At 48.6% G+C, this 23,881-nt stretch overlaps 1 protein-coding gene across 1 annotated transcript in view; it reads left to right on the forward strand.

Annotated features, from left to right (window-relative positions):
• The window catches only part of LOC129328755 (uncharacterized), a 175,088-nt gene that overhangs the window by 8,129 nt on the left and 143,078 nt on the right, over positions 1–23,881 (forward strand). The window contains 1 exon segment of the mRNA XM_054978033.1: positions 22,073–22,202. Coding sequence (XP_054834008.1) covers positions 22,169–22,202 — 34 coding nt within the window. The 5' untranslated portion in view covers positions 22,073–22,168.

A 23,881-nucleotide genomic window follows, 5' to 3' on the forward strand; every position in this document is an offset into this window, starting at 1 on the left:
GCTGGAGACGGAGCCCTGCCATGCACCTTGCTCGCCCAGTCGATTGTAGAAATATCCTTCCCCCCCCCTCCACATCCCAGCTCTCTGTCAGTACCAGCTGTGCTCTCCAGTTTGGAAAGCTGGCAGTTGGGGGGTGGGTATAGATAGTTGCGATGGTGAAGACCCAGTAGCACCTTTCGGACTCAGAATCTTTTCACTGCCTTCAGCGTTGCAGAACCACAGGTCTCTTTGTCAGATGCATCTGACGAAAAGAGCTGTCTTTCTGCAAAGCTTATGCCACAGTACAGTTGGCTAGTTTTTAAGGTGCTACTGTACTCTTTACTCTTTTGATACCACAGAAAAACACTGTACAGGCTGGGTCCACTCCGCTGGAGACGGAGCCCTGCCATGCACCCTGCTCGCCCAGTCGATTGTAGAAATATCTTTCCCCCCCTCCACATCCCAGCTCTCTGTCAGTACCAGCTGTGCTCTCCAGTTTGGAAAGCTGGCAGTTGGGGGGTGGGTATAGATAGTTGCGATGGTGAAGATCCAGTAGCACCTTTCGGACTCAGAATCTTTTCACTGCCTTCAGCGTTGGAGAACCACAGGTCTCTTTGTCGGATGCATCTGACAAAGAGACCTGTGGTTCTGCAAAGCTTATGCCACAGTACAGTTGGCTAGTTTTTAAGGTGCTACTGGACTCTTTACTCTTTTGATACCACAGAAAAACACTGTACAGGCTGGGTCCACTCCGCTGGAGACGGAGCCCTGCCATGCACCCTGCTCGCCCAGTCGATTGTAGAAATATCCTCCCCCCCTCCTCCACATCCCAGCTTTCTGTCAGTACCAGCTGTGCTCTCCAGTTTGGAAAGCTGGCAGTTGGGGGGTGGGTATAGATAGTTGCGATGGTGAAGACCCAGTAGCACCTTTCGGACTCAGAATCTTTTCACTGCCTTCAGCGTTGCAGAACCACAGGTCTCTTTGTCGGATGCATCTGACAAAGAGACCTGTGGTTCTGCAAAGCTTATGCCACAGTACAGTTGGCTAGTTTTTAAGGTGCTACTGGACTCTTTACTCTTTTGATACCACAGAAAAACACTGTACAGGCTGGGTCCACTCCGCTGGAGACGGAGCCCTGCCATGCACCCTGCTCGCCCAGTCAATTGTAGAAATATCCTTCCCCCCCCCTCCACATCCCAGCTCTCTGTCAGTACCAGCTGTGCTCTCCAGTTTGGAAAGCTGGCAGTTGGGGGGTGGGTATAGATAGTTGCGATGGTGAAGACCCAGTAGCACCTTTCGGACTCAGAATCTTTTCACTGCCTTCAGCATTGGAGAACCACAGGTCTCTTTGTCAGATGCATCTGACGAAAAGAGCTGTCTTTCTGCAAAGCTTATGCCACAGTACAGTTGGCTAGTTTTAAAGGTGCTACTGTACTCTTTACTCTTTTGATACCACAGAAAAACACTGTACAGGCTGGGTCCACTCCGCTGGAGACGGAGCCCTGCCATGCACCCTGCTCGCCCAGTCGATTGTAGAAATATCCTTCCCCCCCTCCACATCCCAGCTCTCTGTCAGTACCAGCTGTGCTCTCCAGTTTGGAAAGCTGGCAGTTGGGGGGTGGGTATAGATAGTTGCGATGGTGAAGATCCAGTAGCACCTTTCGGACTCAGAATCTTTTCACTGCCTTCAGCGTTGCAGAACCACAGGTCTCTTTGTCGGATGCATCTGACAAAGAGACCTGTGGTTCTGCAAAGCTTATGCCACAGTACAGTTGGCTAGTTTTTAAGGTGCTACTGGACTCTTTACTCTTTTGATACCACAGAAAAACACTGTACAGGCTGGGTCCACTCCGCTGGAGACGGAGCCCTGCCATGCACCTTGCTCGCCCAGTCGATTGTAGAAATATCCTTCCCCCCCCCTCCACATCCCAGCTCTCTGTCAGTACCAGCTGTGCTCTCCAGTTTGGAAAGCTGGCAGTTGGGGGGTGGGTATAGATAGTTGCGATGGTGAAGACCCAGTAGCACCTTTCGGACTCAGAATCTTTTCACTGCCTTCAGCGTTGGAGAACCACAGGTCTCTTTGTCAGATGCATCTGACGAAAAGAGCTGTCTTTCTGCAAAGCTTATGCCACAGTACAGTTGGCTAGTTTTTAAGGTGCTACTGTACTCTTTACTCTTTTGATACCACAGAAAAACACTGTACAGGCTGGGTCCACTCCGCTGGAGACGGAGCCCTGCCATGCACCCTGCTCGCCCAGTCGATTGTAGAAATATCCTTCCCCCCCTCCACATCCCAGCTCTCTGTCAGTACCAGCTGTGCTCTCCAGTTTGGAAAGCTGGCAGTTGGGGGGTGGGTATAGATAGTTGCGATGGTGAAGACCCAGTAGCACCTTTCGGACTCAGAATCTTTTCACTGCCTTCAGCGTTGGAGAACCACAGGTCTCTTTGTCAGATGCATCTGACGAAAAGAGCTGTCTTTCTGCAAAGCTTATGCCACAGTACAGTTGGCTAGTTTTAAAGGTGCTACTGTACTCTTTACTCTTTTGATACCACAGAAAAACACTGTACAGGCTGGGTCCACTCCGCTGGAGACGGAGCCCTGCCATGCACCCTGCTCGCCCAGTCGATTGTAGAAATATCCTTCCCCCCCTCCACATCCCAGCTCTCTGTCAGTACCAGCTGTGCTCTCCAGTTTGGAAAGCTGGCAGTTGGGGGGTGGGTATAGATAGTTGCGATGGTGAAGATCCAGTAGCACCTTTCGGACTCAGAATCTTTTCACTGCCTTCAGCGTTGCAGAACCACAGGTCTCTTTGTCGGATGCATCTGACAAAGAGACCTGTGGTTCTGCAAAGCTTATGCCACAGTACAGTTGGCTAGTTTTTAAGGTGCTACTGGACTCTTTACTCTTTTGATACCACAGAAAAACACTGTACAGGCTGGGTCCACTCCGCTGGAGACGGAGCCCTGCCATGCACCTTGCTCGCCCAGTCGATTGTAGAAATATCCTTCCCCCCCCCTCCACATCCCAGCTCTCTGTCAGTACCAGCTGTGCTCTCCAGTTTGGAAAGCTGGCAGTTGGGGGGTGGGTATAGATAGTTGCGATGGTGAAGATCCAGTAGCACCTTTCGGACTCAGAATCTTTTCACTGCCTTCAGCGTTGGAGAACCACAGGTCTCTTTGTCGGATGCATCTGACAAAGAGACCTGTGGTTCTGCAAAGCTTATGCCACAGTACAGTTGGCTAGTTTTTAAGGTGCTACTGGACTCTTTACTCTTTTGATACCACAGAAAAACACTGTACAGGCTGGGTCCACTCCGCTGGAGACGGAGCCCTGCCATGCACCCTGCTCGCCCAGTCGATTGTAGAAATATCCTTCCCCCCCCCTCCACATCCCAGCTCTCTGTCAGTACCAGCTGTGCTCTCCAGTTTGGAAAGCTGGCAGTTGGGGGGTGGGTATAGATAGTTGCGATGGTGAAGACCCAGTAGCACCTTTCGGACTCAGAATCTTTTCACTGCCTTCAGCGTTGGAGAACCACAGGTCTCTTTGTCAGATGCATCTGACGAAAAGAGCTGTCTTTCTGCAAAGCTTATGCCACAGTACAGTTGGCTAGTTTTTAAGGTGCTACTGTACTCTTTACTCTTTTGATACCACAGAAAAACACTGTACAGGCTGGGTCCACTCCGCTGGAGACGGAGCCCTGCCATGCACCCTGCTCGCCCAGTCGATTGTAGAAATATCCTTCCCCCCCCCTCCACATCCCAGCTTTCTGTCAGTACCAGCTGTGCTCTCCAGTTTGGAAAGCTGGCAGTTGGGGGGTGGGTATAGATAGTTGCGATGGTGAAGACCCAGTAGCACCTTTCGGACTCAGAATCTTTTCACTGCCTTCAGCGTTGCAGAACCACAGGTCTCTTTGTCGGATGCATCTGACAAAGAGACCTGTGGTTCTGCAAAGCTTATGCCACAGTACAGTTGGCTAGTTTTTAAGGTGCTACTGTACTCTTTACTCTTTTGATACCACAGAAAAACACTGTACAGGCTGGGTCCACTCCGCTGGAGACGGAGCCCTGCCATGCACCCTGCTCGCCCAGTCGATTGTAGAAATATCCTTCCCCCCCCTCCACATCCCAGCTCTCTGTCAGTACCAGCTGTGCTCTCCAGTTTGGAAAGCTGGCAGTTGGGGGGTGGGTATAGATAGTTGCGATGGTGAAGACCCAGTAGCACCTTTCGGACTCAGAATCTTTTCACTGCCTTCAGCGTTGCAGAACCACAGGTCTCTTTGTCAGATGCATCTGACAAAGAGACCTGTGGTTCTGCAAAGCTTATGCCACAGTACAGTTGGCTAGTTTTTAAGGTGCTACTGTACTCTTTACTCTTTTGATACCACAGAAAAACACTGTACAGGCTGGGTCCACTCCGCTGGAGACGGAGCCCTGCCATGCACCCTGCTCGCCCAGTCGATTGTAGAAATATCCTTCCCCCCCCTCCACATCCCAGCTCTCTGTCAGTACCAGCTGTGCTCTCCAATTTGGAAAGCTGGCAGTTGGGGGGTGGGTATAGATAGTTGCGATAGTGGAGACCCAGTAGCACCTTTCGGACTCAGAATCTTTTCACTGCCTTCAGCGTTGGAGAACCACAGGTCTCTTTGTCAGATGCATCTGACGAAAAGAGCTGTCTTTCTGCAAAGCTTATGCCACAGTACAGTTGGCTAGTTTTTAAGGTGCTACTGGACTCTTTACTCTTTTGATACCACAGAAAAACACTGTACAGGCTGGGTCCACTCCGCTGGAGACGGAGCCCTGCCATGCACCCTGCTCGCCCAGTCGATTGTAGAAATATCCTTCCCCCCCCCTCCACATCCCAGCTCTCTGTCAGTACCAGCTGTGCTCTCCAGTTTGGAAAGCTGGCAGTTGGGGGGTGGGTATAGATAGTTGCGATGGTGAAGACCCAGTAGCACCTTTCGGACTCAGAATCTTTTCACTGCCTTCAGCGTTGGAGAACCACAGGTCTCTTTGTCAGATGCATCTGACGAAAAGAGCTGTCTTTCTGCAAAGCTTATGCCACAGTACAGTTGGCTAGTTTTTAAGGTGTTACTGTACTCTTTACTCTTTTGATACCACAGAAAAACACTGTACAGGCTGGGTCCACTCCGCTGGAGACGGAGCCCTGCCATGCACCCTGCTCGCCCAGTCGATTGTAGAAATATCCTTCCCCCCCCTCCACATCCCAGCTCTCTGTCAGTACCAGCTGTGCTCTCCAGTTTGGAAAGCTGGCAGTTGGGGGGTGGGTATAGATAGTTGCGATGGTGAAGACCCAGTAGCACCTTTCGGACTCAGAATCTTTTCACTGCCTTCAGCGTTGGAGAACCACAGGTCTCTTTGTCAGATGCATCTGACAAAGAGACCTGTGGTTCTGCAAAGCTTATGCCACAGTACAGTTGGCTAGTTTTTAAGGTGCTACTGTACTCTTTACTCTTTTGATACCACAGAAAAACACTGTACAGGCTGGGTCCACTCCGCTGGAGACGGAGCCCTGCCATGCACCCTGCTCGCCCAGTCGATTGTAGAAATATCCTTCCCCCCCTCCACATCCCAGCTCTCTGTCAGTACCAGCTGTGCTCTCCAGTTTGGAAAGCTGGCAGTTGGGGGGTGGGTATAGATAGTTGCGATGGTGAAGATCCAGTAGCACCTTTCGGACTCAGAATCTTTTCACTGCCTTCAGCGTTGGAGAACCACAGGTCTCTTTGTCGGATGCATCTGACAAAGAGACCTGTGGTTCTGCAAAGCTTATGCCACAGTACAGTTGGCTAGTTTTTAAGGTGCTACTGGACTCTTTACTCTTTTGATACCACAGAAAAACACTGTACAGGCTGGGTCCACTCCGCTGGAGACGGAGCCCTGCCATGCACCCTGCTCGCCCAGTCGATTGTAGAAATATCCTTCCCCCCCCTCCACATCCCAGCTTTCTGTCAGTACCAGCTGTGCTCTCCAGTTTGGAAAGCTGGCAGTTGGGGGGTGGGTATAGATAGTTGCGATGGTGAAGACCCAGTAGCACCTTTCGGACTCAGAATCTTTTCACTGCCTTCAGCGTTGCAGAACCACAGGTCTCTTTGTCGGATGCATCTGACAAAGAGACCTGTGGTTCTGCAAAGCTTATGCCACAGTACAGTTGGCTAGTTTTTAAGGTGCTACTGGACTCTTTACTCTTTTGATACCACAGAAAAACACTGTACAGGCTGGGTCCACTCCGCTGGAGACGGAGCCCTGCCATGCACCCTGCTCGCCCAGTCGATTGTAGAAATATCCTTCCCCCCCCCTCCACATCCCAGCTCTCTGTCAGTACCAGCTGTGCTCTCCAGTTTGGAAAGCTGGCAGTTGGGGGGTGGGTATAGATAGTTGCGATGGTGAAGACCAAGTAGCACCTTTCGGACTCAGAATCTTTTCACTGCCTTCAGCGTTGCAGAACCACAGGTCTCTTTGTCAGATGCATCTGACAAAGAGACCTGTGGTTCTGCAAAGCTTATGCCACAGTACAGTTGGCTAGTTTTTAAGGTGCTACTGTACTCTTTACTCTTTTGATACCACAGAAAAACACTGTACAGGCTGGGTCCACTCCGCTGGAGACAGAGCCCTGCCATGCACCCTGCTCGCCCAGTCGATTGTAGAAATATCCTTCCCCCCCCCCTCCACATCCCAGCTCTCTGTCAGTACCAGCTGTGCTCTCCAATTTGGAAAGCTGGCAGTTGGGGGGTGGGTATAGATAGTTGCGATGGTGAAGACCCAGTAGCACCTTTCGGACTCAGAATCTTTTCACTGCCTTCAGCGTTGGAGAACCACAGGTCTCTTTGTCAGATGCATCTGACGAAAAGAGCTGTCTTTCTGCAAAGCTTATGCCACAGTACAGTTGGCTAGTTTTTAAGGTGCTACTGGACTCTTTACTCTTTTGATACCACAGAAAAACACTGTACAGGCTGGGTCCACTCCGCTGGAGACGGAGCCCTGCCATGCACCCTGCTCGCCCAGTCGATTGTAGAAATATCCTTCCCCCCCCTCCACATCCCAGCTCTCTGTCAGTACCAGCTGTGCTCTCCAGTTTGGAAAGCTGGCAGTTGGGGGGTGGGTATAGATAGTTGCGATGGTGAAGACCCAGTAGCACCTTTCGGACTCAGAATCTTTTCACTGCCTTCAGCGTTGGAGAACCACAGGTCTCTTTGTCAGATGCATCTGACAAAGAGACCTGTGGTTCTGCAAAGCTTATGCCACAGTACAGTTGGCTAGTTTTTAAGGTGCTACTGTACTCTTTACTCTTTTGATACCACAGAAAAACACTGTACAGGCTGGGTCCTCTGCGCTGGAGACGGAGCCCTGCCATGCACCCTGCTCGCCCAGTCGATTGTAGAAATATCCTTCCCCCCCCCTCCACATCCCAGCTCTCTGTCAGTACCAGCTGTGCTCTCCAGTTTGGAAAGCTGGCAGTTGGGGGGTGGGTATAGATAGTTGCGACGGTGAAGATCCAGTAGCACCTTTCGGACTCAGAATCTTTTCACTGCCTTCAGTGTTGCAGAACCACAGGTCTCTTTGTCGGATGCATCTGACAAAGATATCTGTGGTTCTGCAAAGCTTACACTGCTATAAAGTAGGTTAGTCTAGGAAGTCCACGCAGAGGAGAGCAGAGGTGAGCTGAGATCATAGTTTGGGCTGGGATGTGATAACTTTGGTTATTCATGTTTTGATGTCCACTCACAGATCCACAGTTGCAACAAAAAATAACAGATTGCGGGTGCGACAGGGAAGTGCTAGAGCAAATGTGTCGGAGGTGACCAACCTTCTACCTGTCCCCCCCTTCCCCCCCAACCACCTCCACCCTGCACAGCTGATATGAGTCGGGGGGGGGGGGCTGCAGAGCCAGCAAGGCAGGGAGGCTGATCTCCGGTTTGGAGAGCTGGGGGGGGGGGTACTTCTTCTGGATCTATAGCTGGACGCTTTATGAGCCCTCAGCTGGGCTCAGCGCCCTTCATGGCTGCTGAAATCTCCTCCAGGGCTGCCCGCCCTCCATCCCCTACCAGCAACTGGACCCAGCTTGTGAGCCAGACCCGGGGAGCGATTGCTGAAGGAAGGAAAGGACCATGCTGCAGGCAGCCAAAGAGAGCCGTGCTCTGTTCAAGCCCTGCTTGCCCATTCCATTGCCAAAATATCTTCCCCCATCTTTCTCCCCAAAGAAATTAGCTGTGATTCATGAAATCTCATGCCCTGCTGCGAATAGCATCAGCCTTAAAGGTGCTACTGTACTCCTGCTCTTTTTGTCAGGTATCTGAAGCATTGAGCAGTGAGCCAAGTATAAGTAATTGACGAAGAGGAACAGTTTCGCTAACCCCCGCATCCCCAACCCTCGCTTGCAAGGGTACAGCGAATTCTGCTGTACTATACTCTGCACAATACCAGTATAATCCAACAGTTAATCTTGTGCATTGCCTACTCTTAGTACAATTTAGGCAAAGTATTCAGGTACACCACAAGAGCAAAAATTATCTGTTTAATGACACGAAACTGAGATACAAAATTCACCGTATTGGTTGTGAATAGAAGTATCAGAAATAAAAACAAAAGGAAAGTCTGAGAGACACCAACGCATGCAGTTGTGCAATTCCAATTAGGAACCGAAATTATCCAAGTGTTAAGGGTTGTCATATTTAGACTAGAAAACTTACTTTTGGATCACCCATGATGCCCATTACACTTGGCAGCCTGTGCTTAGTATTGCTAAGCACGGGTCAATAACAGAGATAACATTTAACGTGAGAAGTGTTTACAGTACGCAGAACGGATCTTTAGCGCCCTTTCTGTCATTGCTGCTTCTGACCAGGGGATCAAGGGCCTCTCCTCAGGGGGATCTAGCAAGTCTTCACGGAGAAATGGACCATAAAGCATGTCCCCACGAGCAAGACATATGTTGTGGAGGACGCAGCAAGTGGTGATGACAGCTGTCATCAGTCTCTCACTCATATGCAGACCCTTTTGCAAAATAAGCCATCTATTTTTCAAAATCGCAAAACTCCTCTCCACCGTCATACGACAACTGCTTAGTCGAAAGTTAAATCTCTCTTGAGCAGCTGAGGATGGTGCAGGATATGGTTTCATTAGCCACGGACGCAATGGGTATGCAGGATCACCAATTATTACGGGATCAAATGTGACTCCCTCCAATGTCCATGGCATCTTCGGCAGTCTTGTTCCTTCCTCCATACGTTGAAAGAGGGGCGAGTTACGCAGCACTCTTGCATCATGTGCCTTTCCTGGGAATCCCACAAATATATCCAGGAATCTGGCCCTTGTGTCAACAACTGCCTGAAGGATCATGGAGCAGTAACCTTTCCTGTTGATGTAACTCTCTCCAGAAAAGGGGGGAGCTCTAATTCTGATGTGGGTGCCATCCACAGCGCCCCAGGCATGAGGGAAACTGTGTTCCTTGAAGCCGTTAAGAACAGCATTGATATCATCAATTCGAATCCACTTCTCAGTCAACTTGGCCGCAATAAGCTCGCACACCTCATCGAAGACAGAGCAGATTGTTGACACTCCTTTGCTGAAACCTGGCAACAGAGCTGCATTTGTTGTACCCATCGCCAGTTTCCATATGGTGATTGCCACAAGCTCCTCTGGTGAGATGGGTTCACGCATGTTTGTTGTCTCTCTCTTCAGGTATACACGTAGCTCATCTACTATGTATTCAAATGTACCCCTACTCATGCGAAACTGCTGTAACCATTGCGAGTCATCAAACTGATTGTTGATCCACCATGGCCACCAATGAGGGCTAGCCCGCGCAAGCACCCATGCCGACCGTCTGTGTTCAAACATTGAGTTGGTCCAGTATGCCATCTCCTCTAATGCTGCCAACATCGCCATTGCAGCTCTCAACCTTCGGCGGCTCTTGGTGTTTTGATGTGCAGCCGGGGTAGTTCCATGCACCCTGTTGCAAAGCTCCACCAGCAATATACTGCTTTTAGCAATTTCACTTGCAAAGCTCTGAACGTTGATTTGTAGCCGATGGATAAGTCTGCGGCCCATTCTTCGGTTCAGAATGGAATGCACCTCATCAGCGTTGCTAGATTTAATTACTTTTTCTGGAAATCGTCCCATTGTAAGTTTATCTCGTTGATGTTCCAGGGATTTATGTCTTTTTCCAAAAATGTGGGTAGAGAAAAATGCGTAGTGACAGCAATTGAAGTGTAGTTCCAAAATCTCTCACTGTTGAGTGCTGGGAAGGAATCCCCTAGGCCGCAAGAAAGGATGTGCTATCTGCCCAGTCATCTAATCACGAAGGAATGATTGATCGGTTAATTGGCCCACAGAAGATTGGTCAGCTGAGGCCAAATGGCAAGGGAATTGAATGGCTTAAACGCCGTGATTACTCTTTGAACTTTTTATTGTTTGCATAGTTGATCCACGGAGGATCGAAAAATTCACTTTGGTGTATCCTTTATTTCCCACTCCACGCCTCTGTGTATGCCACGAAATGAAGAATTCAGACTATAAGACAAGGCACTGCATAGCAAGTGTGAAATATTTAAATATTACAGGAAGAAAGTAAAACAGGGATCCACACAGATCCTAACAGATCCTTTTTTTTAAATAGGGCAGCCACAAATGAAACATCAAAAAACATAATACAGCCAGGTCCAGTGAGTGAAAGATAAAGTTATTGGATTCAAAGAGTAGTTCTCGCGGCCACTGCAAAAATGAGTTGAATTTGAGAAAGGGATCCTCATGAAGTCATTTGTTTTTTATATAGAAACAAAACAAATATTTTCACATTGATGATCATTTTGAAAACCAAAATCAAACATGCAAATCCAGAACATTTCTATCGCCCCAAATGGCACCCAACCAATCAGCCATCCACCGCTTCCTGGCCACGACACAGCGCATAAATTTTTTTCAATAGTAGGGATTCTCATGGATCCTATGGTTTTTTTCATAGGGCCACTCAAAATTAACCTCAAAATACTAGATCTTGTCTATTGCCACAAAAGAGACCCAAAAAATCAGGTTCACCACTTTGTGGCTCCACCACAGCCATAGACTGAACACCTTGAAATCTTGGTGCATACCCAAGATTTTTATGCTGGTCAAACCAGAATCATCTTCAAATCCTTCATCATGCCCTTTGTGCCTTGCCACAGACTGCACCGTTCATATTTGAACCACCACTCTGTGTTTCCATCCATAACCATAAAATATGGATCCAATGTACAGTTCCACATGGATCCTCAGGGTTTTTTAAAAGGAGTCACCAGAATTCCGAATGAGAAGCTCACTTTCACAGCAACAAAATAATAATTTTTAAAAACCCTTTCTGATCCAAGTCTGTGCGGCATTGTTGTTGTTCCAACACACATTAAATACATGGATCCTCACACGGCGTTATGATTTCTTCTATTCCTACATCCAAATACATGGTGAAATGACATTGCTCATCAATGACCATGTAGTGACCCATTAGACCAACAAATGTAGCATTTCATGGTTCCTTAATTGTAAGAAAACTGTATCAGAAGTTGTTGATTCTCATGCAAGTTTCATGGAGTACCATCATAATTCAGATCAGAGAATCCTTGCTTTATTCAACCATTATTAACTGTGATGAAAACTAACTAGGAGTTGCATTTATTATTTCTCAGGGAACTGACTCCCAACTGTCCTTTCCAGACTACTCAATTTTCCTGCCTAGTGGACCCAGGGTTCATAATCTACCCCCTCCCCCACAATGTGCCCACAGCCACTTCATCAGCTCCCATGGTGTTAAAGGCACAGCTGACTTCCACTCCAGAAACACGTGAGGCACAGCTACCATGGCAAAGGCACACTCCCAAATGCTAGAAAGTTTCCAAACACACAGGAGAGATTGCCAGGTATCAGAGGCACACTCCCATTGCATGCTCATCCCTGGAAAAGAACAGCAGAACCAAACTGTTTAGTGCAACAGAACCAATGTCATTCATAGCAGCCCAGCAGAAGCCAGTACCAGTGGGGCGGGGGGGGGGGGGGGAAACAAACATAAGCAAGTGAGATACAAAAACAGTTGTATAAGATCCCACTTGGACTCAACCTGAAAGAGAGAGTGAGGTTTATTTTCTGCACCTTTCTTGCAGAACCTCGTTTATGAGAGGTTTCCATTCCCTCGCTTCAGTTGGGTTCTTTATTTCTTACCCAGAATGAACTTGCACTAGCTGGCATGCCTTTTCCAAGCCTGTGTTGGTTGCAGAGAGTGGAGTACTTGTATTGGCACAAATTGTCCCTCTCACTCTAACTTTCTGATGCCATCCCTGTACAAAGGATCTTTTCCCACTGTTTGTGGTACATGACGCTGGATGTAAGACTGTTTTTAGTGCAATATGTGGCAATGGACATGATATGAGACAGCACATTGAATTTGGGAGGATACTATGCAAAAAAACATAGGATTCATGAGGATCCATGCTTTTGGACCTATTTCTCGCTGTTATGGAGATTCAATACCCCTCCCTGAATTCCTGTTTCTGGCTCCTGCTAAGTAACGGATTTCTGAGGATCAGGTTAACCAATGCATCATTCAGAGTCCGAAATTGCGACTTGCCTCCCATGAATCAAATTTTAAATTCACAGCAGACCAAAGTTATGTTTAAAGTTAACCAAAAGAAAAGAAGGAATCAACCAGTCTCCAGGAAACAGCTCTTCCCATGCCGGCATCATTAAACTGGCAGGGATCATAAATTTCATTCTCAAGTACTGTGACATGGGATAGAAATTTCAGCATGATTGGGTAACATAAACATCCGCTGTGAAACAAATACAGATGGCTATCTAGGCATAACATCTGAGTCTAAGGCTTTGATGTCAGTGGCAGTCTCTTGGAAGTTGTAATCAATGTGGCCCCATTTACATTTCAAACTTACATCGCTATCCAATTTGCATAGTATCAACAAACAGCTTTGAAACCCAAGTTTTTCAAATTTGTCTAACTCCTCTGCTCAAAGGGAATGGAAACCTCTCATAAACACAGTGAATCAAGGGGACCAAGTAGTACCAAGCCACAGGCAGAAGACAGCCGCACTAGAGAGTTCTGTTCCTGATCTACGGCTACTTATCAAAGAGACCTATTTCGACATCCCTAAGCTGTACTTAGGTTGAAGCAGGACAGCACTAACTGTCCCACAGTCGCTGCGAAACACTTTCAGACTATCCGGAATCTATTTTCATCCTTTCAGCAACACCAGGCTTTTCTAGCAGCCCCGCTTTTCTTGCACTAGACGTGCCCCTCTCTCCACAGCCCCCAGGATTTCTTTCAATTCATTTTTTTCAAAGAGGGCGGGCAGCCCTGGAGGAGATTTCAGCAGCCATGAAGGGCTCTGAGCCCAGCTGCGGGCTCATCAAGCGTCCAGCTAGAGATCCAGAAGAAGTAGCCGTGTTAGTCTGTGGTAGCAAAAGGGTAAAGACTGAGTCCAGTAGCGCCTTAAAACCTGGCCAACTGTACTGTGGCATAAGCTTTGCAGAACCACAGGTCTCTTTGTCAGATGCATCCGACAAGGAGACCTGCGGTTCTCCAATGCTTAAGGCACTAAAGAGATTCTGCGTCCGAAAGGTGCTACTGTGTCTTCACCATCACAACCACCTATACCACCCCCCCCCCCAGCTCTCCAAACCGGAGATCAGCCTCCCTGCCCAGCTGGCTCTACAGCCCCCCCCTGACTCATATCAGCTGTGCAGGGTGGAGGTGGTTGGGGGGGAAGGGGGGGACAGGTAGAAGGTTGGTCACCTCCGACACATTTGCTCTAGCACTTCCCTGTCGCACCCCCAATCTGTTATTTTTTGTTGCAACTGTGGATCTGTGAGTGGACATCAAAACATGAATAACCAAAGTTATCACATCCCAGCCCAAACTATGATCTCAGCTCACCTCTGCTCTCCTCTGCGTGGACTTCCTAGACTAACCTACTTTATAGCAGTGTAAGCTTTGCAGAACCACAGATATCTTTGTCAGATGCATCTGACAAAGAGACCTGTGGTTCTGCAACGCTGAAGGCAGTGAAAAGATTCTGAGTCCGAAAGGTGCTACTGGATCTTCACCGTCGCAACTATCTATACCCACCCCCCAACTGCCAGCTTTCCAAACTGGAGAGCACAGCTGGTACTGACAGAGAGCTGGGATGTGGAGGGGGGGGAAGGATATTTCTACAATCGACTGGGCGAGCAGGGTGCATGGCAGGGCTCCGTCTCCAGCGGAGTGGACCCAGTCTGTATAGTGTTTTTCTGTGGTATCAAAAGAGTAAAGAGTCCAGTAGCACCTTAAAAACTAACCAACTGTACTGTGGCATAAGCTTTGCAGAACCACAGGTCTCTTTGTCAGATGCATCTGACAAAGAGACCTGTGGTTCTCCAACGCTGAAGGCAGTGAAAAGATTCTGAGTCCGAAAGGTGCTACTGGATCTTCACCATCGCAACTATCTATACCCACCCCCCAACTGCCAGCTTTCCAAACTGGAGAGCACAGCTGGTACTGACAGAGAGCTGGGATGTGGAGGGGGGGGAAGGATATTTCTACAATCGACTGGGCGAGCAGGGTGCATGGCAGGGCTCCGTCTCCAGCGCAGTGGACCCAGCCTGTACAGTGTTTTTCTGTGGTATCAAAAGAGTAAAGAGTACAGTAGCACCTTAAAAACTAGCCAACTGTACTGTGGCATAAGCTTTGCAGAACCACAGGTCTCTTTGTCAGATGCATCTGACAAAGAGACCTGTGGTTCTCCAACGCTGAAGGCAGTGAAAAGATTCTGAGTCCGAAAGGTGCTACTGGATCTTCACCATCGCAACTATCTATACCCACCCCCCAACTGCCAGCTTTCCAAACTGGAGAGCACAGCTGGTACTGACAGAGAGCTGGGATGTGGAGGGGGGGAAGGATATTTCTACAATCGACTGGGCGAGCAGGGTGCATGGCAGGGCTCCGTCTCCAGCGGAGTGGACCCAGTCTGTATAGTGTTTTTCTGTGGTATCAAAAGAGTAAAGAGTCCAGTAGCACCTTAAAAACTAACCAACTGTACTGTGGCATAAGCTTTGCAGAACCACAGGTCTCTTTGTCAGATGCATCTGACAAAGAGACCTGTGGTTCTCCAACGCTGAAGGCAGTGAAAAGATTCTGAGTCCGAAAGGTGCTACTGGATCTTCACCATCGCAACTATCTATACCCACCCCCCAACTGCCAGCTTTCCAAACTGGAGAGCACAGCTGGTACTGACAGAGAGCTGGGATGTGGAGGGGGGGGGAAGGATATTTCTACAATCGACTGGGCGAGCAGGGTGCATGGCAGGGCTCCGTCTCCAGCGCAGTGGACCCAGCCTGTACAGTGTTTTTCTGTGGTATCAAAAGAGTAAAGAGTACAGTAGCACCTTAAAAACTAGCCAACTGTACTGTGGCATAAGCTTTGCAGAACCACAGGTCTCTTTGTCAGATGCATCTTACAAAGAGACCTGTGGTTCTCCAACGCTGAAGGCAGTGAAAAGATTCTGAGTCCGAAAGGTGCTACTGGATCTTCACCATCGCAACTATCTATACCCACCCCCCAACTGCCAGCTTTCCAAACTGGAGAGCACAGCTGGTACTGACAGAGAGCTGGGATGTGGAGGGGGGGGGAAGGATATTTCTACAATCGACTGGGCGAGCAGGGTGCATGGCAGGGCTCCGTCTCCAGCGGAGTGGACCCAGCCTGTACAGTGTTTTTCTGTGGTATCAAAAGAGTAAAGAGTCCAGTAGCACCTTAAAAACTAGCCAACTGTACTGTGGCATAAGCTTTGCAGAACCACAGGTCTCTTTGTCAGATGCATCTGACAAAGAGACCTGTGGTTCTCCAACGCTGAAGGCAGTGAAAAGATTCTGAGTCCGAAAGGTGCTACTGGATCTTCACCATCGCAACTATCTATACCCACCCCCCAACTGCCAGCTTTCCAAACTGGAGAGCACAGCTGGTACTGACAGAGAGCTGGGATGTGGAGGGGGGGGAAGGATATTTCTACAATCGACTGGGCGAGCAGGGTGCATGGCAGGGCTCCGTCTCCAGCGGAGTGGACCCAGTCTGTATAGTGTTTTTCTGTGGTATCAAAAGAGTAAAGAGTCCAGTAGCACCTTAAAAACTAGCCAACTGTACTGTGGCATAAGCTTTGCAGAACCACAGGTCTCTTTGTCAGATGCATCTGACAAAGAGACCTGTGGTTCTCCAACGCTGAAGGCAGTGAAAAGATTCTGAGTCCGAAAGGTGCTACTGGATCTTCACCATCGCAACTATCTATACCCACCCCCCAACTGCCAGCTTTCCAAACTGGAGAGCACAGCTGGTACTGACAGAGAGCTGGGATGTGGAGGGGGGGGGAAGGATATTTCTACAATCGACTGGGCGAGCAGGGTGCATGGCAGGGCTCCGTCTCCAGCGCAGTGGACCCAGCCTGTACAGTGCTTTTCTGTGGTATCAAAAGAGTAAAGAGTACAGTAGCACCTTAAAAACTAGCCAACTGTACTGTGGCATAAGCTTTGCAGAACCACAGGTCTCTTTGTCAGATGCATCTGACAAAGAGACCTGTGGTTCTCCAACGCTGAAGGCAGTGAAAAGATTCTGAGTCCGAAAGGTGCTACTGGATCTTCACCATCGCAACTATCTATACCCACCCCCCAACTGCCAGCTTTCCAAACTGGAGAGCACAGCTGGTACTGACAGAGAGCTGGGATGTGGAGGGGGGGGGGAAGGATATTTCTACAATCGACTGGGCGAGCAGGGTGCATGGCAGGGCTCCGTCTCCAGCGCAGTGGACCCAGCCTGTACAGTGTTTTTCTGTGGTATCAAAAGAGTAAAGAGTACAGTAGCACCTTAAAAACTAGCCAACTGTACTGTGGCATAAGCTTTGCAGAACCACAGGTCTCTTTGTCAGATGCATCTGACAAAGAGACCTGTGGTTCTCCAACGCTGAAGGCAGTGAAAAGATTCTGAGTCCGAAAGGTGCTACTGGGTCTTCACCATCGCAACTATCTATACCCACCCCCCAACTGCCAGCTTTCCAAACTGGAGAGCACAGCTGGTACTGACAGAGAGCTGGGATGTGGAGGGGGGGGGAAGGATATTTCTACAATCGATTGGGCGAGCAGGGTGCATGGCAGGGCTCCGTCTCCAGCGGAGTGGACCCAGCCTGTACAGTGTTTTTCTGTGGTATCAAAAGAGTAAAGAGTCCAGTAGCACCTTAAAAACTAGCCAACTGTACTGTGGCATAAGCTTTGCAGAACCACAGGTCTCTTTGTCAGATGCATCTGACAAAGAGACCTGTGGTTCTCCAACGCTGAAGGCAGTGAAAAGATTCTGAGTCCGAAAGGTGCTACTGGATCTTCACCATCGCAACTATCTATACCCACCCCCCAACTGCCAGCTTTCCAAACTGGAGAGCACAGCTGGTACTGACAGAGAGCTGGGATGTGGAGGGGGGGAAGGATATTTCTACAATCGACTGGGCGAGCAGGGTGTTGGCAGGGCTCCGTCTCCAGCGGAGTGGACCCAGCCTGTACAGTGTTTTTCTGTGGTATCAAAAGAGTAAAGAGTACAGTAGCACCTTAAAAACTAGCCAACTGTACTGTGGCATAAGCTTTGCAGAACCACAGGTCTCTTTGTCAGATGCATCTGACAAAGAGACCTGTGGTTCTCCAACGCTGAAGGCAGTGAAATGATTCTGAGTCCGAAAGGTGCTACTGGGTCTTCACCATCGCAACTATCTATACCCACCCCCCAACTGCCAGCTTTCCAAACTGGAGAGCACAGCTGGTACTGACAGAGAGCTGGGATGTGGAGGGGGGGGGAAGGATATTTCTACAATCGACTGGGCGAGCAGGGTGCATGGCAGGGCTCCGTCTCCAGCGGAGTGGACCCAGCCTGTACAGTGTTTTTCTGTGGTATCAAAAGAGTAAAGAGTACAGTAGCACCTTAAAAACTAGCCAACTGTACTGTGGCATAAGCTTTGCAGAACCACAGGTCTCTTTGTCAGATGCATCCGACAAAGAGACCTGTGGTTCTCCAACGCTGAAGGCAGTGAAAAGATTCTGAGTCCGAAAGGTGCTACTGGATCTTCACCATCGCAACTATCTATACCCACCCCCCAACTGCCAGCTTTCCAAACTGGAGAGCACAGCTGGTACTGACAGAGAGCTGGGATGTGGAGGGGGGGGAAGGATATTTCTACAATCGACTGGGCGAGCAGGGTGCATGGCAGGGCTCCGTCTCCAGCGCAGTGGACCCAGCCTGTACAGTGTTTTTCTGTGGTATCAAAAGAGTAAAGAGTACAGTAGCACCTTAAAAACTAGCCAACTGTACTGTGGCATAAGCTTTGCAGAACCACAGGTCTCTTTGTCAGATGCATCTGACAAAGAGACCTGTGGTTCTCCAACGCTGAAGGCAGTGAAAAGATTCTGAGTCCGAAAGGTGCTACTGGATCTTCACCATCGCAACTATCTATACCCACCCCCCAACTGCCAGCTTTCCAAACTGGAGAGCACAGCTGGTACTGACAGAGAGCTGGGATGTGGAGGGGGGGGGGAAGGATATTTCTATAATCGACTGGGCGAGCAGGGTGCATGGCAGGGCTCCGTCTCCAGCGGAGTGGACCCAGCCTGTACAGTGTTTTTCTGTGGTATCAAAAGAGTAAAGAGTCCAGTAGCACCTTAAAAACTAGCCAACTGTACTGTGGCATAAGCTTTGCAGAACCACAGGTCTCTTTGTCAGATGCATCTGACAAAGAGACCTGTGGTTCTCCAACGCTGAAGGCAGTGAAAAGATTCTGAGTCTGAAAAGTGCTACTGGATCTTCACCATCGCAACTATCTATACCCACCCCCAACTGCCAGCTTTCCAAACTGGAGAGCACAGCTGGTACTGACAGAGAGCTGGGATGTGGAGGGGGGGGAAGAATATTTCTACAATCGACTGGGCGAGCAGGGTGCATGGCAGGGCTCCGTCTCCAGCGGAGTGGACCCAGCCTGTACAGTGTTTTTCTGTGGTATCAAAAGAGTAAAGAGTCCAGTAGCACCTTAAAAACTAGCCAACTGTACTGTGGCATAAGCTTTGCAGAACCACAGGTCTCTTTGTCAGATGCATCCGACAAAGAGACCTGTGGTTCTGCAACGCTGAAGGCAGTGAAAAGATTCTGAGTCCGAAAGGTGCTACTGGGTCTTCACCATCACAGCCATCTTTACACACACACACACACACACACACACACAAGCTCTCCAAACCAGGCGCAAGCCAGGACTCCAGCTCCAGCTCCGCTTCCAGGCGGAGTGACAAGAGCGCTTGCTCGCTCGGGCCACCTACAGCAGACATGAAGGGCTCTGAGCAGAGCTGACAGCTCATTAATGGTCCTGCACGGGCTGTTTACACCCTCTCTCTATCTAGACTCCAGTGTATCATTTTTCTAAGGTTTTTAATAAACAAGACTGTATCATGTAGGCACCTGATAATCTGCAATCTACAGAGAGCGAGAGGGGTTTGGAGAGCTCTGTGCGAGGACCACCAAATGCTTTTTAAACTGCAATACTTGTAGTTGAGTCTAGCAGCTCCTTACAGAGCATGTATTTCCAATAGCACCGTAAAAAGGATTTAGGAACGACTGTGCACAGCAGCGCCACCTGGTGGTCAAAAGTTGAAAACATTTTCTGCAGAGAAAATTCAACAAAAAAGAATTGAGCATGCGCAAACCCGTGGTGATTCATGGGATACCTCTCACAGTATGGGAGGAACAAGGAAGAAACCCGTGCAAGGACAGACACGGGATCTACAGCAATGTGATCACGGTAGGCAAGTGCACATGAAAGAAGGGGGGGAACACGTGCAAGTCATTTCACGTGTCAAACACGTGAAATTTGTCACTTGTAGCGTCGCTCTCACAGCCAGTTTTTGTCAGCCGGGCGTGCCTTCACAGCCTTTAAAGTGAGGATTTCTGCAAACAGTGTGTGTTGGTGCCCCAGGGAGGAGAGTGAGGGGGCTTTGCAGAGGGTGTACCTTACAGTGTGATGTACAGTAAGCCAAGAGCCAAAAAAGGGGCACCGTGCTGAAGTGTGGGAAAAGGAGAGAGTTTTGGGGGGCAAGTGGCCAGCTGCAGGGGCTTCTCTGCCATGGGTGGTTTCGCCCAGCTTGTCCTCCGTGCAGCCACATGTGAGCAGGGCTGGCTTGGAAGGCTTGCGCCTTGCCCCACTGGCGGTGGCTGAGTTGGAGAGGCCAGCCTCCTTGCTCTTTGGTGTCTTTGCTGGCCCGAGCCAGGTTGCTGCTACCTGGGACAGACTCACCTGCTCCTTGCTGCCTGGCCTCGGTTGCCCTTTTCGGCAAGAGTGTGAGGCTGGTGTCCACAAGAGAATCGTTTGCGTAGCATCAGGGTGGAGAAGCAGTTTCCTAATCACACGGGTCCGAGCCTGACTTAAAGCTGATCCTGTAAATAGTGAGTGCAAGCGGAGTAATGTGTGATGTTTGAGGGGTGTTTTATGAAGATCCCCCACCCCCTATTTGAAAGAGATTTGATGTTTCTCCAAATTTTCCAGAACAGCTTATCTCATTCTCAGTGGTACCAGTTCGTGGATAGAAGCACGCACATGGCAGGACCACTTGAGAGTTGGGCATATTATACCCTTAAGCCACTGGAAAAACGAATGCAATTGGTCTGATGTATTTTGTTCTTTTAATCACTTGGCTGGGTGATGGGATTCTTTTTTTTATTTCTTAGTTTAAAATTTATTGGGGGGGAAAGAAAACTTTGTATCTCTCAGAATCAATACTCCAAAATAAGTGAAGTAATCAGGGTGCCATCAAATATGTCTGTTAGCAAATACCCTTGTTGGTGATCTATTTTCTCCCGACGGCATCCATTCAGAATTGTCCAATAAATTGAATATCCAGAGAAATCGCCAAAAGGGTTGATCCCATTCATTAATACCGCCATGGAAGATTGAGGTTCTGAGATAAACAATAAAAGATGATCCACTTATAGGATACTTTTAAATGCCAAAGAGTTATGTCCATAGTCGTGAATATTATTGTTTTGTCCGATGGCACAAGCAACAGGCTCCAAACACAGATCAAAAATAAGAGAAGGAAGAAGACAACCTTAACTCAGCTACTTGTCTGAGATTCTCAAACCCTTGTCTGCCTCATATGAACCCTACCCGGATTACGTATACCACAGCTGAAACAACCTTTTAACCACAAAGACAGTTAATATCTTAGCGCCTGTGTAACTTCTCTTTACATGGGTTCTATGGGGCTTAGAAAGCAACTTTCACAAAATTTTAAGAAACAACTTTTTTTTCTTTTAAACTTTTTAACAATTAATAAAATACAACTGTAACAAAAATTAACTCTTAAGTACAACCATACAAAAAAACCTCCAAATCAACCATGTCCTTGAAAAGGCATCCAAGAAGTGATGCTGAGTCCTCTCTCGTCCATTTGAAGCAGCTGTACGCCAGGCTTCAGGCTTCTGGTTGGGAATTATAGCCCTGCAAAAACAATACAACCCCAGTTACACCAGCTACACACAACACACAAACACCACTTAAATCATATTTTACATACAATATTCAAGGTGATAAGAGCTTATAATTTATTAAGCTCCCCAGCAAACAGCCTCCTCCTCAGCAGCCTGCCTCTAGCTTCTGACTCCACCCCACTGGGCTGAACCAATTAACCTCACAGGGGTTACACCTGCATTCATCAAAGAAATGGGTTGGAAATATCCAGGTTGAGTGTGGTGCCTGCAGTTTTTTGAATCACAGTTATACGAGCATCATATGGCAATGCTGGTGAGGAACCAGACTCAAAGATCTCGTTGTACAACTGATATGTTTTGGAATTAAAAATCTGAAAAGGGATTTTCCCCCTTCAAAAGGCAACACATCTAGTGTTGGCAGATGCAATACAATTTTCTTGCCATTTATTTGATGTATTGCATTCTTATAATTCATTGACTGGCCAGTGGGATTCTTCTTTCTTTCTTGAATGTGCAGGGACAGGAATAAATGAACAACGGGGCAATCTTTTCTTCTTTCAGAGATCCTCAGTGTCCTTTTGGGAGGTAGCCGTGTTCTTCACGGAGGAGGAATGGGCTCTGCTGGATCCAGGCCAAAGAAAACTCTACTGGGAAGTGATGGAGGAAAATTACAATACCGTAGCCTCCCTTGGTAAGGATCTCCCCCCTTATGCTGTGAATGCAGAAGAGAAGCAAGGGGGTGGCATCTTCCTACAGCCCCTGAGAATGAACGCATTGGGTACATTCATGCTGTAAAGAGAAATGTGTTTATGAAGAGGTCCATGTTCAGGAGAGATGGAGGATAACTAGTGAGATTCACGCTAGCAAATCCCTGCTTCCTTCTCTGGCCTTTCTCTGCTTGTAATTCAGGCAGCACCCTGAGTATTCGAAGCTGGGTCCCTTAGAAATTAGTGAGACACTCCAGCCACTAGACCACACTACCATTGATAGCTCAGAGGAGTGGACAACTCCCCTTTGTTTTGTATAAAAGGGGATCCTTTCACCATCCCTGTGCTGCCTCCTGGCTTCTCATGAGTAAACTTTCCCTGTCATTAAAAACAGAAGAGGGATATTCCAGAGATAATCCTCAGCCCTGAACGTCCCCGTTCCCTCCGCTTTAGGCACTGCTTCTCCATGACCATCTTAAGACTTGTGACAAATTTTCAAATGCCTGGCTTTGTTTTCTGCCACAAAAAGACAGACAGTCAGACCATCTCCCACCCTCCCGCTCCACTCAATGACCCCATAGGGGGCTGCACTCAGAATTGTTTCATAGCCTCTCTGCCTCCACACCCAATATGGGTTAACCCCCTAAATGCTCTTTAGTCATATTTTTCTCCTAAAATAATAAGTAATTTCAGTTCCTTCCTCTAGATCATCCTTTGCTGCTTCCTCCAGACTATGATCTCAATGTGCATAACGCTCAAGAACGCCTCCTAATTAAGTTTATCCTGGCCCAGGTTAACTCTAGGCTGCCCCAAACTCCAGTTTCCATTTATGTTAGAGATTGCCCACCCCTTCTCGCTCCATTTCCTAACCCATGCCTTCCCCATTTGTAATATCATTTTCCTAGAGATGTTCCCACTAAAAATACTTCCGAACAGTAGGAATATTGAATGAGCAGCTCTGCCTAGGGTTGACACCCTCCAGGTGGGGCCTGGAGCTATCCCAGAATTACAACTGAATTTTGTACTCCAGAGGTTTGTTACCCTGGAGAAACGAGCCCCTTTGGAGTGCGGACTCCATGGCGTTGTGTCCTGCTGATCTCCCTCCCCCCTTCCGAACCCCACCCTCGCTGGGCTGCACTCCTCCAGGAATCTCCCTACTCGTACTTGACAAGTCTAGCTCCGCCTCCCAGCAGAAACTGCAGCCCTATTGGATGAAGGAACAGCATCAGAGACGATCCTTTCCAGCCACCTGCAGTCACAATTACATGTATAACAAATGCCAGGCCCCTTTTCTTCCCTGTGGGGACCCAAGTGGCTTGCATTGCTCTTTCCTCCACTTTATCCTTACAACAACCCTGTGAATTAGGCCAGGCTGGGAATGGAAACCAGCCATTTTCAAAGGCAAACCTTTGAGATCCTACTCAGACTGTCTACCCACCAAACTTCAGTACGTCAGGGACACATTTAAGCCTCCTTTGTTTTTCAAAGAAGGTGCTATTTTCCACACTCCCTTTCTGGGCTGCCTTTCTTTCCTATGGAAAATCAAAGTGGCTCACATTGCTCTGTTCCCCTCCATTTCATCCATACAACAACCTTGCGAGGTGGCTCTGGCTGACAGTCTGTGCCTGGCCCCAAACCATCAGAGCAGGGATTCCAACCCAGA

This window comes from Eublepharis macularius, chromosome 4 (genome assembly GCF_028583425.1).
Source record: "Eublepharis macularius isolate TG4126 chromosome 4, MPM_Emac_v1.0, whole genome shotgun sequence".
Lineage (NCBI taxonomy): Eukaryota > Metazoa > Chordata > Lepidosauria > Squamata > Eublepharidae > Eublepharis > Eublepharis macularius.